This window comes from Triticum dicoccoides, chromosome 1A (assembly GCF_002162155.2).
Source record: "Triticum dicoccoides isolate Atlit2015 ecotype Zavitan chromosome 1A, WEW_v2.0, whole genome shotgun sequence".
Classification (NCBI taxonomy): Eukaryota; Viridiplantae; Streptophyta; class Magnoliopsida; order Poales; family Poaceae; genus Triticum; species Triticum dicoccoides.
In genome coordinates this window covers 105,710,256-105,727,925 of record NC_041380.1, presented here as the reverse complement: position 1 = coordinate 105,727,925, position 17,670 = coordinate 105,710,256, and the positions used below count along the sequence as shown (strand labels likewise).

The 17,670-nt window shown below is 44.9% G+C and overlaps 1 protein-coding gene across 6 annotated transcripts in view; it reads left to right on the top strand.

Annotated features, from left to right (window-relative positions):
• LOC119365369 overlaps nt 1-3,087 on the top strand; it is a 9,102-nt gene extending 6,015 nt beyond the window's left edge. The window contains exons 4-8 of one of the 6 annotated variants that reach the window (XM_037630991.1): nt 496-651; nt 1,883-1,975; nt 2,073-2,123; nt 2,320-2,496; nt 2,741-3,087. In XM_037630991.1, the coding sequence (XP_037486888.1) occupies nt 496-651; nt 1,883-1,975; nt 2,073-2,123; nt 2,320-2,490 (471 nt within the window). In that variant the 3' untranslated portion in view covers nt 2,491-2,496; nt 2,741-3,087. Of the gene's footprint in view, nt 1-495; nt 652-1,882; nt 1,976-2,072; nt 2,124-2,319; nt 2,569-2,740 lie in introns of those variants that run through there. The other 5 variants (XM_037630999.1, XM_037630984.1, XM_037631011.1 and 2 more) reach the window with 5 other exon arrangements.
• The last annotated feature ends 14,583 nt before the right edge of the window (nt 3,088-17,670 follow it).

The following is a 17,670-nucleotide window of genomic DNA, read 5'->3' as shown; positions in this document are numbered from 1 at the left end:
GTCGAGAGACATGGATCCTAGTTGCATGTCCCACACTAGGCACGCAACTGGATGTCTTCTAGATTGGTAGCAACTAGGGGGGACTTTTGTTTTGTCGTAGGGGGTGGCGTCGAGAGACATGGGGTAGTTGCATGTCGTTTTACAAACATTTTTTCACAAGTAGACTTTTTTGCTTGGTCGGAACGGGGCAGCTCCCCCACGAATCCTCTACCCTCACTATGTTTCACATGAGCACCCTAATACCGCCGCTTTCCGCCATGCCCGCAAACACAAATCAATCACCCGATCTCACAACTAGTTTGTGTATTTTCTTTTTTTCATATTTTTTTAATTCATATACATTTTTTTCAATGCTTTTTTGTGAAGGAAAGGAGTGACTATACACGGTGTGCTGTTTTCTATTTTGTTTTTCCCTTTTTAAGTCTCTGGAATGTGGGTCCAGACTCAACATCTTTCTAGAGGCCACCCAACGGCACTGTTCGAATTGATACACAGAGAGAAAACGGGAGAGGAAGGAAGCCGCATCACGGGGCGGCGACATCGAAGGTTTCCGCGGCGGAACTCGCCGGCGATGAGATGCTCGGCGACGCCTGCGAGGAGATGCTCGGCGATCCGAGCGCCCCTCCAGAGTCCTCGCGCCCTGCTGATGAGGTGAACTACCAAAAGTAGACAATTGATGTTCTACATTTTCCATAAGAAAATTTGGGAGTGTTTCCTTTTACTAGTTACAAGTAGAAATATGTGAACGGATTAACCATCCTCACTAGTTAGAAGTATATTTTTCCTGCTTTTTTATTGGTGCGAATCACGAAACTGAGGGGAGCGTATTAGTGCTTTTGTTTTAGCTCGACCTCGTATTTTTTCAAAGGTAACTATTTTTGAATTCTGCTGTGATGTACTCGTACTTTGTTGTTACTGATGTCTGCTCAGTTGTCTGCTTGCACCGAGCATTGCCAATGCTTGTTTGAATTTTTCTAAGGCATTCGGCATACTGAGATAATTGATTTTGTTGGGCCAGTGTGGTATTATACATCAGGCTGCGCCAGTGTGGGGTTATACGTATTACGTAATACTATTTTACTCTAAAAATGTCTTTGTACTGAAGAGAGAGAGAGTATGTCATAGTTGATTTGCTGGCCATTTCTAGCCAGACTCCGTTCCGTCACTCAAGTCGAGGGTGAGACATGCTTTTTCATTTTCTCTCACTGGTTTCTGAAGATACGTTACATGTCTTCTAATCAAAATCTTGTATTATGCATGGAGGCTTTTGGTGATTGTTTTATCAGTGCAGGAAGGGGAACAACATCATTCACAAGTGTTTTTTAATCCCACTGTAGTTAATAGTTTTTACCCTTTTTCTAGTCAACTACATGCTGTCTCTCTGGAGATAGGAGATTGCCGCTATTCATCACGGCTAATTAGGGCATCTCGTAATATTGCCAACATCGGAACTGTCATCATCCCAAAGCTGCTGGCTAAGATGAAGCAAGCCCAAAGCAAAGCAAGATTGGGATTTGTTAATGTACTCGTAACTAGTAAAACAAACACTCCCAGATTCTTTATATGGATTTTTTGTCTTGGGCCTCCTGCATCTCACTGAGCATTACCTTTTCTCAAGCCCGCCCTACTAACCGAAATGATCTCAATCTTTGTGTTTGATTTCCCCTAATCTGAATTTAGATTTAAGATCGGCACAACACTCTCTGATGCATAACTTTATTGAATGATTTTTGGGCAGTTTTTCTTTTTTTCTTAGCTCACTTGCACAATAAAGTTTGAGAAGGTATCCAGTGGTATTTTTGTCTTTCTTTTTTGTTTCTGTGTTAATCCACTTTTGCGATATATATTTAGATAAATTAGTGTCTCTCTTTTTTATGAGCAGTGTCTGATGGATGCCCGCATGCAGATTGAACGAGAGATAGAAACTAAAACCAAGTCCTCCTTGAAAGAAGGGTTAGGTCAACAGCTTAAAACTGTATGTACTTGGTCTTTTTTCTGTATTTTTTATTTAACCCCTTCTTTTTTGCACAGTTTGTTTTGGATCTCATCATCATTTTCTTTTTTTCACACAGGATCATATGGAGGAGTCCAAAGACTTAACAAGAGATTGCCTAAACAATGTGGTATGTTAAATGCAAGCACCCTTTGTATGCTTACAATGTCTGCTGCTTTTGTTTTTCTGTAAGCATGAGCGAACAAGGAAGTTACCTGCAACATGTGTGTGTTGTATTTGCTGTTTATCTTTTTGGCCTAGAGTATGTTCCAAGATATACAAGTTACTTGCAACACTAATGTATCATATGCATTTTTTTAACACAGCCGCACACAGGTATAGCTTTTGAAGTTGAAGGAGGAAACCTGGGAGTGATAGAAATGAAGAAGGCGGAGATAAGTTGTGTTAAACATACTGATTTAGAAGAGAGAGAGGCTATGATGTCGAGATCACTGACACTGAAGCATCAGAGGGTTTGCTATACGAAGAAGTTCTGACATTTGGTGTGTAACACTTTATCTATAAATATCCACTTTTTGTTTTTTTGTGTTGGAATATTAGGCAAGTTCATGATTAATTCCAGTAAATAATTCATGACTAGAAGAGATACTAGCATGCAATAATCTAGCAAACTAGAAGAACAGCAAGACATGCATAACAGCAGCAAGCATGTAACAATAGCTGTAGAAACAGACATGAACAAAGGATGTTGGACGTACTGATCGTTAGCTATTATGGGTGTGACAGTGTTGATGACGATGTTGGCGATGATCTGCTGCTGACGGTGATGAATACGACGATGAGTAGCACCGCCTGACTTGGATGGAAGACGACCCGTGATGACGAATTTGAGCAGTCGAGCACAACGCTTTCCAAAAACCTAATTTGTCCTCTCCCGGTGCAGGATCGCAAAGACGAACGGTTCCGGAGACCTGCTCTCCCACGCGCCGATGCACGCCAGCGTTTGGGATGGAGTAGATTACGATGGCGGTGCAAGTCGTGAGATGAGGTAAAACCCTAGGTGTTTTTCGGTGTATCTCTGGCCGCAGCCGGTAGCTGTATATATATTAGGACCAGAGGCGGTATTGTGTCGCGACCACAATCCCAAACCGACTCGGTTTCTAATTCGTATACTTACCGGACAAGAAATCAAAAACTTGTCTGTCAAGACATAAAAAAATAAAACGGCAAAAGGAAGCTGCGCTCCTGCAAGGAGACGGACCGGATTTTGGCGGACCATTCACGCGCATGTCGCATGTACGCGCCGCCTCGCCCCGCCCCGCCCCGCCCCGCCCAGGCGAGGCGAGCGAGCGCGCGCGTGTGGTTTTCCCTTTCTCTTCTCACACACCACTTAGAGTGGTGGAGAGAACCCACTATATAAAGAGGTCCAACTCTTCTTCAACTTCCAAGGTGGGACTAAACTTAGCACCACCACTTGCCATTTTACACATGGGCTTTGAGATTTCAGAAATTGCTATGGGTCTTTTCACGTGTCTTGATGACTTTGCATTATCTTTAGAATTGTTCACTTTAGCGATAACCGTTTGGTTATCACAATTCATAAGAATAGCCTGTACAGGTTTTTCAACAACCGGCAAGTCCATCAAGAGCTCACGCAGCCATTCTGCCTCAACAGTAGCTGTGTCTAAAGCAGTTAATTCTGCTTCCATAGTTGACCTCGTCAATATGGTTTGCTTACAAGACCTCCATGACACTGCGCCACCACCATAAGTAAATACATACCCACTTGTTGTGTAAAGTACATCAACATCGGAGATCCAATTTGAATCACTATATCCTTCTAGCACAGCAGGATGCCCTGAATAAGTAATTTCGTAACTCATAGTACCTCTCAGATAGCGCAAGACCCTTTCTAGTGCATGCCAATGATCATCACCCGGGTTGGACATGAACCTACTCAGTTTGCTCACAGCAAAAGAGATATCTGGTCTTGTAGCGCTAGCTAAGTACATGAGTGAACCGACAATTTGAGAGTAGCTTAATTGATCTCTCGTTTCTTTCTTGTTCTTTCTGAGTGTCACGCTGGGATCATAAGGTGTTGGAGAAGGCTTGCTATCCATAAAACCGAATCGGTTCAAGACTTTCTCAACATAGTGAGATTGCGTTAATGTAATCCCACTCTCATCCTTAATAAGTTTGATGTTTAGAATTACATCGGCTTCTCCCAGATTTTTCATGTCAAAACTTTTTGATAGAAAAGACTTGACCTCATTAATTGCATTAATGTTTGTACCAAAGATCAGTATGTCGTCCACATACAAACATAATATGACACTATTGCCCCCACCATGGCGATAGTAAACACACCTATCAGCCTCGTTAATGACAAATCCTGCAGAAGTCAAAGTTCTTTCAAACTTCTCATGCCATTGCTTAGGTGCCTGTTTCAGACCATACAAAGATTTTAACAACTTGCACACCTTTCTCTCTTCACCCTTTACTACAAACCCGTCAGACTGATCCATATAGATCTCCTCTTCCAACTCTCCATTGAGAAAAGCTGTCTTTACATCCATTTGATGAATGATAAGACCATAAGAGGCAGCCAAGGAAAGTAACACTCGAATGGTGGTCATTCTAGCAACGGGTGAATAGGTGTCAAAGTAATCTTCGCCTTCTTTCTAAGTGTAGCCCTTGGCCACTAGCTGCGCCTTGTACTTATCAATAGTACCATCAGGCTTTAGCTTCTTTTTGAACACCCACTTACAGCCCACAGGTTTACAACCATATGGTCTATCAGTTAGTTCCCAAGTTCCATTAGAAAGAATTGAGTCCATCTCATTACGAACAACTTCTTTCCAATCATCTACATTCGGAGATGCATATGCTTCTGCAATCGTCTTGCGTGTGTCGTCCACAAGGTATACAATGAAATCATCACCAAAGGATTTTGCAATCCTTTGTCTCTTGTTCCTTCTAGGAACTTCATTGTTATCCTTCTCAAGGACTTCCTCATGTGATTGTTCGAAATATTCATCAGTTGTACTAGATTCAGGAATTATCTCAGAAGAAAATCTAGCAATGCTATGCATATCTTTCATAGGAAATATGTTCTCAAAAAATGTTGCATCACGAGATTCCATTATAGTATCAACATGCATATCAGGTACTTCAGATTTTACCACTAAAAACCTATAAGCAATGCTCCGTTGAGCATACCCTAGAAAAGACACAATCCACTGTCTTTGGTCCAAGTTTGCGTTTCTTAGGAATAGGAATATTAACCTTTGCCAAACATCCCCAAGTGCGCAAATAAGAAAGTGATGGTTTTCTCCCAACCCACTCCTCATAAGGGGTTTTCTCTTTATTATTGTTGGGAACTCTATTCAGGACATGACATGAAGTCAATACAGCCTCCCCCCACCATGCCTTAGATAAACCAGCAGTGTCTAACATGGCATTGACCAAGTCAGTCAATGTGCGGTTTTTCCTCTCGGCCACTCCATTTGATTGAGGTGAATAGGGAGGCGTCCTCTCATGAATAATACCATGTTCCTCAGAAAATTCATCAAAAACTTTTGGAAAATACTCTCCACCACGATCGGACCTAAGACGCTTGATCTTTCTCTCTAGTTGATTTTCAACTTCAGCTTTATAGATTTTAAAGTAGTGTAATGCTTCATCTTTAGTTTGCAACAAATAAACATAGCAAAATCTAGTCGCATCATCAATCAAAGTCATGAAATATCTCTTTCCACCTTTTGTCAACACACCATTCATCTCACAAAGATCAGAATGTATGAGTTCTAGAGGTGCCAAGTTTCTCTCCTCGGCAGCCTTATGAGGCTTTCGAGGTTGCTTAGATTGCACACAACTATGGCACTTAGAACCTTTGGCAACTGTGAAGTTCGGAATTAAACTCATGCTGGATAGCCGAGACATTAAACCAAAATTAATATGACATAAACGGGAGTGCCAAATACTTGCATCATCATTAACACTAGCACAAATTTGGTTTATTGACTTATTGCAAAAATCTGAAAGAGAAAAGCGGAACAAGCCTCCGTACTCATAGCCTTTTCCTATAAATTGTCCAAATCTTGACACGATTACTTTATTGGACTCTAAAACTACCTTAAAACCATCTCGACATAGAAGGGAACCGCTAACTAGATTCTTGTTTATAGTAGGGACATGCTGCACATTCCTTAGTTGCACGATCTTTCCCGAAGTAAACTTCAGATCCACCGTGCCAATGCCACGAACAGAAGCATGTGACCCATTCCCCATTAGGACGGAAGAATCCCTTGCGACCTGATAAGAAGTAAACAGGGAGATGTCAGCACACACATGAACGTTAGCACCCGAATCAATCCACCACGAAGATGATTGAAATACTGAAAGCACAATAGGTAAATTACCATACCCATCAGTATTGCTAGCGGTCACCATGTTGACAGTCTTAGAGCTTGTTTTCCCTCTGCGGTCTGCACGTTCAGGGCATTCCTTGGAAAAGTGTCCAGGCTTCCCACATGCGTAGCACTCTAGCTCAGCCTTGTTGAACTTCTTCTTCTTGAAGGTAGTAGTCTTGGTAGGCTTGTTGGAAACAGGTTTGTTCTTCCCTTTGTTCTTGTTCTGTGGGTACCTCTGCACCATGTTAGCAGTAGGCTGAACCTCACCTCCTTTTTCAGTGGTATCTTTAGCCCGAGCTTTTTCTTCAACATCAAGAGATGCAATCAGATTTTCAACTGATATCTCCTGTCTCTTATGTTTCAGAGTTGTGGCGAAATTCCTCCATGAAGGAGGCAACTTTGCAATCATGCACCCAGCCACGAATTTGTCGGGTAGAACACATTTAAGGAGTTCAAGTTCCTTCACAATGCACTGTATCTCATGAGCTTGTTCAACCACAGAACGGTTATTCACCATCTTGTAGTCATGAAAACTCTCCATGATATACAGTTCACTGCCTGCATCTGTTGCACCGAATTTTGCATTCAGTGCATCCCACAAAATTTTTCCATCGTTTATGTGCATGTACACATCACACAGACGGTCAGCAAGAACACTCAGAATGCATCCCACAAACATAGTATTGGCTTCCTGGAATTTTCTCCGATCTTCGTCGGTCATTCCCTCTGGAGCACCAACACTAGCGTGGAAAACTTTCAGAGCAGTAAGCCAGAGCGTGGTCTTCACCTGCCACCTCTTAAAGTGCACACCGGTAAACTTATCCGGCCTCAGTGCATCAGCGAATCCAGCCATAGTTAACTCAGGAAATTGCCTAAAATTTAGGTTTTTGGATTGTTGGAATATTAGGCAAGTTCATGATTAATTCCAGTAAATAATTCATGACTAGAAGAGATACTAGCATGCAATAATCTAGCAAACTAGAAGAACAACAAGACATGCATAACAGCAGCAAGCATGTAACAATAGCTGTAGAAACAGACATGAACAAAGGATGTTGGACGTACTGATCGTTAGCTATTATGGGTGTGACAGTGTTGATGACGATGTTGGCGACGATCTGCTGCTGACGGCGATGAATACGACGATGAGTAGCACCGCCCGACTTGGACGGAAGACGACCCGTGATGACTAATTTGAGCAGTCGCGCACAGCGCTTCCCAAAAACCTAATTCGTCCTCTCCCGGTGCAGGATCGCAAAGACGAACGGTTCCGGAGACCTGCTCCCCCACGCACCGATGCACGCCGGCGTTTGGGATGGAGTAGACTACGATGGCGGCGCAAGTTGTGAGATGAGGCAAAACCCTAGGTGTTTTTCGGTGTATCTCTGGCCGCAGCCGGTAGCTATATATATATTAGGACCAGAGGCGGTATTGTGTCGCGACCATAATCCCAAACCGACTCGGTTTCTAATTCGTATACTTACCGGACAAGAAATCAAAAACTTGTCTGCCAAGACATAAAAAAATAAAACGGCAAAAGGAAGCTGCGCTCCTGCAAGGAGACGGACAGGATTTCGGCGGACCATTCACGCGCATATCGCATGTACGCCCCGCCCCGCCCCGGCCCGCCCCGGCCTGGGCCGGGCCGGGCCGGGCGAGCGAGCGCGCGCGTGTGGTTTTCCCTTTCTCTTCTCACACACCACTTAGAGTGGTGGAGAGAACCCACTATATAAAGAGGTCCAACTCTTCTTCAACTTTCAAGGTGGGACTAAACTTAGCACCACCACTTGCCATTTTACACATGGGCTTTGAGATTTCAGAAATTGCTATGGGCCTAGCCCATTAATTCTAACATTTTGTTTTTGTTGTTTAAAAAAAATAGACAATGCATGAAGTATGTTGCCTCTTTTTTCTTGCACCAACCTAACGTATTTTTTTTGTTTTTTCCCTCCGCCAGCTGAGTAAGAGTGCTCAAAGGAAAGAACAACGGGAAGCTCTTTGGAATGAAAAAAGAAGGTACATCACTACTTTCTTTTTCTTTTTTCATCAGTTGGGGTTCCATTTTTTTATAGTTTTCCAGCTCAAATAAATTCACACACCTTTTTACCTTCTATATCTTTTTGCGGCAGAGAGCAAGGATTGACCCAACCACAATAAAGGCCACCGTTGATGAGATTGCAACTAAAGCTTACAGCAGTGTGCCATACTTCTTTGAGATTATCAATCTCGTGTGGAAGAGCCACCGCAGGGCCCAGCTTGTTAGGAACAATGGTTTTGGCTATCTGCTGGAGCTGGTCGACTGTCCTGTACCCAGGGGGTTTGTGCAGTGGATTGCTGATAATGTTGACACACAAGCCGAAACAACTGTTTTGAACAAGAGCATTCCACTCAACGCTCAGTCAGTGGAGTTTGTGTTGGGGATTCCTTCAGGGTTTTACCTGACAGAGAGAACGTACAACTGGGGGAGGAGCAAACTTTTCCTCTCGTTTAGCTATACATAGGCTTTTTTTGCTTTTTTGTTGTGTGTTTGCTACGTCCATGGCCAAGATCACAGGTACAACGGGCCAAACAGACAGCAAAAACAAAAAAAACAAACAAACAAGCAAGGCCATACCACAAGCCCATCACGGGGAATTAAAACCCATTAGGGAGGGATGCCAAGCAGGCCTAATCTATCAAGGATGACGTCAGCCGACTGAGACTTCGCGAAGTCTTAATCCACTGAGACCTAGACAGTCCCAAAAATAAATCGTTGCAAGACACACTTGGCTTAAATAAAGGACGTCGATATCTCCCGAACGCTCGGGAAAGGAAGAGCCAAACGCTCGGGAAAGGAAGAGCCAGATCGAACATTATGTTCCATCCAAAAGAGCCGAGCGAGATCACTAATTGAGGAGTACTCCAAGGTCACTCCATCCTCTCTAGATTGCGACAAGTGGCACACTGTAAAATTTTCTTTTTTTTCATAGATTCGTTTATTCAAACATTTTATTTCTTAAACCGCGCGTCCAAATCTCGAACCCCTTTCATCGTTGAATTTCTCGTTTCCAGATCTTCAAAACTAGATCTCATGTTCATAAGTTTTGACAAACTTTTTTTCTCAAAAAAACAGACGAAAAAAACCGGGCGAGAAAACCATGCCTTTTGCGGAAGAAAAAAGAAAACGCTCGTTTCCGAGAGGCACGACCGTGCCTCTCACAGAAAAAAATGTAAACACATTTCTTTCGTTTTCGAGAGGCACGGCCGTGCCTCTCATGAAGCAAAACCGTGTCTCTCTTGGAAGCAAAAGATCGTTTTTTATTTCTAAGAGGCACGGGCATGGCTCTCGCAGAAGCACAACAGTGCCTCTTGCGAAAGCAAAAAAAACACGACTCTTTTCCTTTTCCGAGAGGCACGGTCGTGCCTCTTACGGAAGCAAAACTGTGACTCTTGTGAAAGCAAGAAAAGAAAAGAAACACGTTTTTTTCAGTTATGAGAGGCACAGCCGTGCCTCTTGCGGAAGCAAAATAATGCCTGTAACGAAAAAATGTATTGATTTTGCATACAAAAAATAATTCAAAAAGCTAAAAAAAATCCATCTATAAAGCCGAAAATATGTGCGGAAAAAATTCGGAGGAAACACCCAGGGCGTGACACGTGATGCTGGCTTTGAGGTTGGCTTAGTTGGGTTTTTTGGACTCGTAATGCTACACCTACGTAATCCCAGTTACGTAATTAACGTAATGTGAAACGTGTGAGCTATTGATTGTAGATTGGGGGAGGGAGGGGCCCACCACCATGAAAATCAGGGAGGAGAGAGAGAGACAATTTACGTTAACCCTTTCGTAGGTTCCCGTAGATGTAGAAAGATGTGAAATGCGTGAATGTGTAGTGGATGTACTATTGGAGTGCCTAAGATAAATTGTGTATGTAGACCCTATGTGTTTATTTACTTTGCATGTTAGCTTTGTCTCGGTTCAATTAAAATAGAAAGCAGATTTGGTGATGATGGTGTGCCTGCCATCCTGCAATATAGGCCGTCCGATCTATATCTAATGGATAGGAAGGAAACTATGACAATTTACCCGCACTCCTCTCCACATTTGTAGATAACGCCTTCCCTCGTTCATCCTTTTCTCCCACAAGATCTTGATGTTCCGTGCAACGCATGGGAATCTTGCTAGTACTCCTACAATATACTATTTTGTTGTGAAAGCTCATATACGCCGGCCGAGATTAATGCAAACACGGCAGATTTTCATTACATTTCAAACTTTTATAGGACAGAAAAATAAAAGAAACCTAACCCTGAACCTATTCTACGGTGGTGACCGACGTCCTCCATCTGCGATCTCCATGTATAGGGGCAGGGTTCAAGACAAAGGTGCAGTCTCCGACGAGGAAGAGTAGAACACGGGAGACGGACCGGCCAGTTGGCACACCATGCCCTGCCACCTCCCATGCCCTAATCATCCTCGGAGGAGTCCCCGACCTCGGCTATGCTGGACGTTGGACGGCGGCAAGTAGGACGCATGGCTGACGGTGCCCCTGTCATTGGCCGCCATCGTGGCCACCACTTGTGCGGTCGAGTCCGCGTCCTTCTACGCCGCTATTGCGTCGCGAGCAGCGACTTGGGCGAGGGCGGCGACCTCGAGCTTCATGCCCGAAGACAAAGCTCTCCTGCAGAGCGTTCACGCTTGCGGTCATGGCGGATGTGGCGCCAGATAGCAGGATGATGCGCTATGGTGTGGAGTTAGCTGGGCATTGCCGCTTTAAGTAGCGCATTCCGGTGAGGCCAAAGCGTCCGGGCATGTCATTAAGTTGCCGGAGTTTGTTCCTCGGGCACTGAGCCTCTTAACAACGACATACGACAGACGGAGTGAATGCGGGCAGCTGCTGCTGGCTAGGAACGCACCGCGCGACGGCGTGAGGGACGAGGGTCTTTGGTGTGCCAGGGTAGTCAGCTGCGGTCGTGGCAAAGTTGGAGATGCCCTTTGCTCACATGCGACCCGACATGTCATTGAAAAGCAAGACGACCCGGCATGGTCTCAGGTCCCGGGGATGTAGCTGGCCGCGCTACACCACTCCGTGAACGCGTCGCGGCGCGCGCGCACTTCGGCACCCCGTGCATCCTCGACGAGCCGGGTATTGATCTGCTAGTCGTGCCATAGCGCTTACGCCACCCTTGGCACACCGAAACCGACCGTGTCCAACGACGATGAGCGTGTCAGTCACCGCGGTCGCCCTGTCCTGAGGCATTGCTGGAGTTGTGCCACGTTGCTGGCCCCCACAACCCACATGAACGGTTGTCGGTGGCGAGGAGGTCGTGGGCCAGCTCCTCCATTGGACTAGTCTGCGCTACGTCGTCCCGACAGGTGTGCCCCACATGTCGGTTTCCCTCTTTTCCCGGCCATATTCGAGCGTCGGTGCTCTGCCTTGTGCATTAGGCGCAGAACGTGGTTTTTGTGCCCTGGTTCAAATGTGGTATAGTACCAAGTTGTTACCCTAGCCCCAAGTGTGGTGGTTTTGGGTACGGTGCCACCCTTTTCCTTTTCAAGTAGTGAAGCGTAACACTTGATTAAGTAGCCGGATGGTATGCTAAATGTAGGTGTCCGACTGTTTGAAAGAATAATTGAGGTGTTCCCAGTTCGTGCCCGCATTTAGGGGTCCAACTTACCATGTTCCGACAGTAGTAACTATACTAGTCCCTGCATACTCCCTCTGTTTTTATTTACTCCGCATTTTAGCTTTGCTCAAAGTCAAACTTTGTAAATTTTCACAAAGTTCATAGACAAAAATAATAACATATACAATAACAAATCAATACCATTAGATTCATTATTGAATATACTTTCACATCATATATATTTGCTATTGTAAATGTTCATATTTCTACTCTTACTAGCAGGATGCCCGTGCGTTGGACGTAACATCAAGATGCATTTGTATGACTACTTTATCTTGTGAGAGAAAAGGATGAATGAGGGAAGGCCTTATTTGCAATTGTGGAGAGGTGTGTGGGTGCCTTTTTGCAAAATTGCCCTAGTTTCCTTCCTATCCGTCAATTATAAATCGGACGGCCTATATTGCAGGATGGCAGGCACACCATCATCACCAACTCTGTTTTTATAAGAGTCCGTCCGGTTTATATCTGATGAATAGGAAGGAAACTATGGCAATTTTGCAAAAAGATACCCACACCCCTCTCCACATTTGCAAATAAGGCCTTCCCTCATTCGTTCTTTTCTCCCACAAGATAAACTACTCATACAAATGCATCTTGATGTTCCGTGCAACGCACGGACATCTTGCTAGTGTACATAAAAAAGCAGAGTTTGTGATGATGGTGTTCCTGCCATCCCGCAATATAGGTCGTCCGATCTATATCTAACGGATAGGAAGGAAACTATGACAATTTACCCGCACTCCTCTCCACATTTGCAGATAAGGCTTTCCCTCGTTCATCCTTTTCTCCCACATGATCTTGATGTTCCATGCAACGCACGGGCATCTTGCTAGTTTTCTATAAACTTGGTCGAATTTTATGAAGTTTGACTTCAGTCAAACCTAATATGCAGAGTAAATAAAAACAAAGGGAGTATCTTACTCCGTGACCAAGACGGAAGGGAAAATGAGATAACTTATTATTTATTTGAGCCGTTCAAGTATAATCATGCGGTGTTGCTTATTCATCATTCCTCTCCAGCCCTCTTCTCCATCGATCATGCCGCCCTCCGGTCGAGTCCATCCTCCCGCATGCATCATTTGAACATTCTGCCGAGTATCATTCGCATGTGGGCCTAGACCATGCTTGTATTTCCAATGTTGTAATTTGTCCGACATGCATACAAACAAACGGTTCGTTTAAAGTTTCACTTTGCCTCCACTACGTGTCGCTTCCCGTCTTAGTTTTGACATCCCATTTGGTTCATGCCCCGACACATCTTCACGATATTGATTGATGTTGAGAGATCAATTGTGTGTCGTGCAAGGACATAAAGGTTTGGTCTGTTTCTATGATAGAAATGACCCGCGGGGGGGGGGGGTCTGTGGGGATCAAAGGGAGTATATTGTATGTTCATAAGCGAAACAAACGTATTGTACCCACCCTAGTCCTCTTTCAATCGATCTCCGGACCCCGAGATGAAATCAAGAGAAAACGAGTGGGTGCATGTGTGATACCTAAGGCGGATTCAAAATTTTGAACCGGTGATCATAGCATCCGCAAATCATATATAAAGGGTATTCAATACCGATCCTTTCTACTCCCTCTGTTCCTAAATATAAGTCTTTCTAGAGATTTCACTATGGACTACATACAGATGTATATAGGCATAGTTTAGAGTGTAGGTTCACTCATTTTGCTCCGTATGTAGTCTCTAATTGCAATATCTAAAAAGACTTATATTTAGGAACAGAGGGATTAGTTTACATATAAGTTTTTTGTGTAGTCAAAGTATCTCTACTTCGATCAAACTAACAGAAAAAGTATCAACATTCGACAACGCCCAATCAATATTGTTAGATTCGTACGTACCCCTAGATTTGTATTCAAACAGAGATGGTTTCCAATTTGTTTTCAACCACGTGAATGTGCTTGTTCTCGCACATGCTCTTCCTACTATGATTTCGCCACGTATAGCTAGTCCAATAGTAACTTTTTTGAAGCTCCCTGTCCAATAGTACTAGTGGAGTACCGACAACATCTGTAGTAGAGTATGAACTTGTAACACCCACGATGCGGCTATATCTCCCACGTGTCGGAGCACGACTTAGAGGCATAACCGCATAGTAGGCATGTCGCAAGAGGGGTAATCTTTACACATCCCATGTACTAAATAAGAAAGAGATAAAGAGTTTGCTTACAATCGGCACTTCACACAATACATAAATATAGCATTACATCATCCAGAATACAATCAAGGTCCGACTACGGAACCAAAATAAAGACAACCCCAAATGCTAGATCCCTGATTGCCCCAACTGGGCTCCACTACTGATCAAAAGGAAATGAAACACCACAACAAAAAGGTCTTCATCAAGCTCCCGCTTGAGCTCGGTTGCGTCACCTGCACTGGTATCATAGGCACCTGCAACTGTTTTGAAAGTATCTGTGAGTCACGGGGACTCGGCAATCTCACACCCTCGCGATCAAGACTATTTAAGCTTAAGGGTAGGAAAGGGTAGTGAGGTGGAGCTTAAGGAAGCACTAGCACATATGGTGGCTAACTTACGCAAAAGAGAGCGAGAAGAGAAGCAAAGCACGATCGAGAAGCTATAAATGATCAAGAAGTCATCCTGAAACTACTTATGTTCAAGCATAACACAAGAACCGTGTTCACTTCCTGGACTCCGCCGAGAAGAGACCATCATGGCTACACATGCGGTTGATGCATTTTAATTAAGTTAAGTGTCAAGTTCTCTACAACCGGACATTAACAAATTCCCATCTGCCCATAACCGCGAGCACGGCTTTCGAAAGTTCAAAACCTTGTAGGGGTGTCCCAACTTAGCCCATCACAAGCTCTCACGGTCAATGAAGGATATTCCTTCTCCCAGGAAGACCCGATCAGACTCGGAATCCCGGTTACAAGACATTTCGACAATGGTAAAACAAGACCAGCAAAGCCGCCCGAATGTGCTGACAAATCCCGATAGGAGCTGCACATATCTCGTTCTCAGGGCACACCGGATGAGCAGTCCGTACAACTAAAACCAACCCTCAAGTTTCCCCAAGGTGGCTGCAAGGGGCTCTAGTTTGGACCAACACTCAAAGGAGCACTGGCCCGGGGGTTTAAAATAAAGATGACCCTCGGGCTTCGAAAACCCGAGGGGAAAAGGCTTAGGTGGAAAATGGTAAAACCAAGGTTGGGCCTTGCTGGAGGAGTTTTATTCAAGGCAAACTGTCAAGGGGTTCCCATTATAACCCAGCCGCGTAAGGAACACAAAATCAAGGAACATAACACCGATATGACGGAAACTAGGGCAGCAAGAGTGGAACAAAACACCAGGCATAAGGCCGAGCCTTCCACCCTTTACCGAGTATATAGATGCATTAATTAACATAATAGATATTGTGATATCCCAACAATATCCATGTTCCAACATGGAACAAACTTCAACTTCATCTGCAACTAGCAACGCTATAAGAGGGGCTGAGCAAAAGCAGTAACATAGCCAAACAACGGTTTGCTAGGAAAGATGGGTTAGAGGCTTGACATGGCAATATGGGAGGCATGAAAAAGTAAGTGTTAGGTAGCGCGGCATAGCAATAGAGCGAGCAACTAGCAAGCAAAGATAAAAGTGATTTCGAGGGTATGGTCATCTTGCCTGAAATCCCGCAAGGAAGAAGAATGAGTCCATGAAGAAGACAAACAGACATAGTCGAACGGATCCTCACAAATGCGACGTTAATGGAACTAACCCGAAGAAGCAACACCAGAAAGAAAGAAACAACATAGTAAACAACCATCACATAACATGGCATGATGCACAATCAAGTATGACGCATGTCGGGTTTAAATATGCATGGCATGGCAAAGTGCACAAACAACACTACAAGTTAAGTGGAGCTCAATATGCATCGGGATGCATATTGACAAAACACCACATTCCATTATTTAGTTCACTCCCGATTAGGTACTCAACAATATTAAATGTTGGTTAAACATGGCAAGAGGTGGAGCGTAAGTAAACTAAACATTTAGGCAAGTTTAAATGAGGCCGGAAATAACAAACAACAATTCCGGTAAATCCCCATATGCATTTAGCAAATTAAAGCAAACAACCATTTTAAATATTTTAAATGTTATTATCATGATGCGAATGGCATATGCAAGCTTATGCAATTTTATGAAAATGTTACCATGAGCATGATATGAAGCATTTATCACCGTGGCAGAAACAGAAGGGGTGCCACGGCAATGAATCCGAAAATGATGCCACGGCAACATATCGGTTCCGGTAACTCGGTAGAGATGTCGGTGAAAAGAACAAGTGTGCGGATGTGTGGAACGAGTTAGAGATGGTGGGGTGATCCTAGTTACTGGGTGTCCCATGAGATGACGGTATGGCAACGGGGAACATGGAAGACACATGTCGGGAACGGTGCAAACGCGAGCATTTCATACAAAACTCAACATTCGTTCAAGGGTGTCGTCTCGGTGGTTATACCTTCAAAGCGTGCAAACGGGATGGTTTGGGTTCGTCGAGGGAAGTAGAGGAAGTAGTCGTTCCGCGATGGTAGTAGAAGTAGTGGTACTATCGGTCCTCGACTGTAGTGGTACACGTTTTCCTATAGATGTTCGGGTTAACGAGGGGGGTACTTGGCACAACATAGGTCTCCGGGGTCATCGGGTACACGTTCACGAAGTAGTCGTACACGTGGACGGTAGTTGTTCACTTGACGGCCTTCAACGAGGGTAGTTGTTCTCGTATAGTCGTGGAAGTAGTGGTACTTTTCCAAAGAGGAACTTGATAAACCCAACATCTCCGAGGCGACGATAGTTGTACACCGCAACTGTAGTTGAACTTGTAGGGTGGTCCATTTCGTGGTACTTAGGTGAATCCACGGGAAACAGTAGTCGTACACAGTTCATCGAGGAACTTGACGTTTCGGCCTGTAGTCGTTCGAGCGTCCGACGGTAATGGTACTCGGTCGTTTCGAAGAGGTACTTGGGGTCATTTGAACTTGCCGGTCTCGTTCTTGCGACGGTAGTCATACAAGGTTCAGAGAGGACTTGTTGTTTCGGTATGAAGTCGTTCGGGCGTCGGTCTTGCCGGTGGGGTACTTGGCGAACCCGCGTAGTCGATCTTGGCATAACCAATGGTTGTGGAGGTACACGGTCATAGGCGTACAGGGCCATCGTAGAGGTACTTGACGTCCACAGGGTTGAGCGGGACGCAGACGAAGCCGGGAGGTGAAGGCAAGGCAACGCGGCGGCGGCCTGTGCTCACCGGTGAAGCAGCAGCGGCAGCAGCAGCTTGGCATGGCGACGAGGAGGTCTGCAGGAGGCGGGACAGGCCGGATGATATGGATCCCGTCGTGGGCGCGGCTCCGGGTGGAGGCAAGCGAGGCAAGGGAGCTCGGGGCGGTTGCATGCCTTCAGGAGCGAAGCATGGGTGCGGGCGCGCGTGGAGAGGCCCGAGGTCGAGCTCCTGATGCTCGACGAAGACGGCGGGGAGGAAGAGGAGCCCGGCAGGGGAATTGGCGGAGGAGGGGACGGAGGAGCTCGTTGAGGCGCAGCATCCAGAGAAGCAGCGGGCGAAGCCGATGCTCGGGCGTTGTTGCTCCTCTCCTCGTGGAGCTCCTGGACGAGGGGGCTC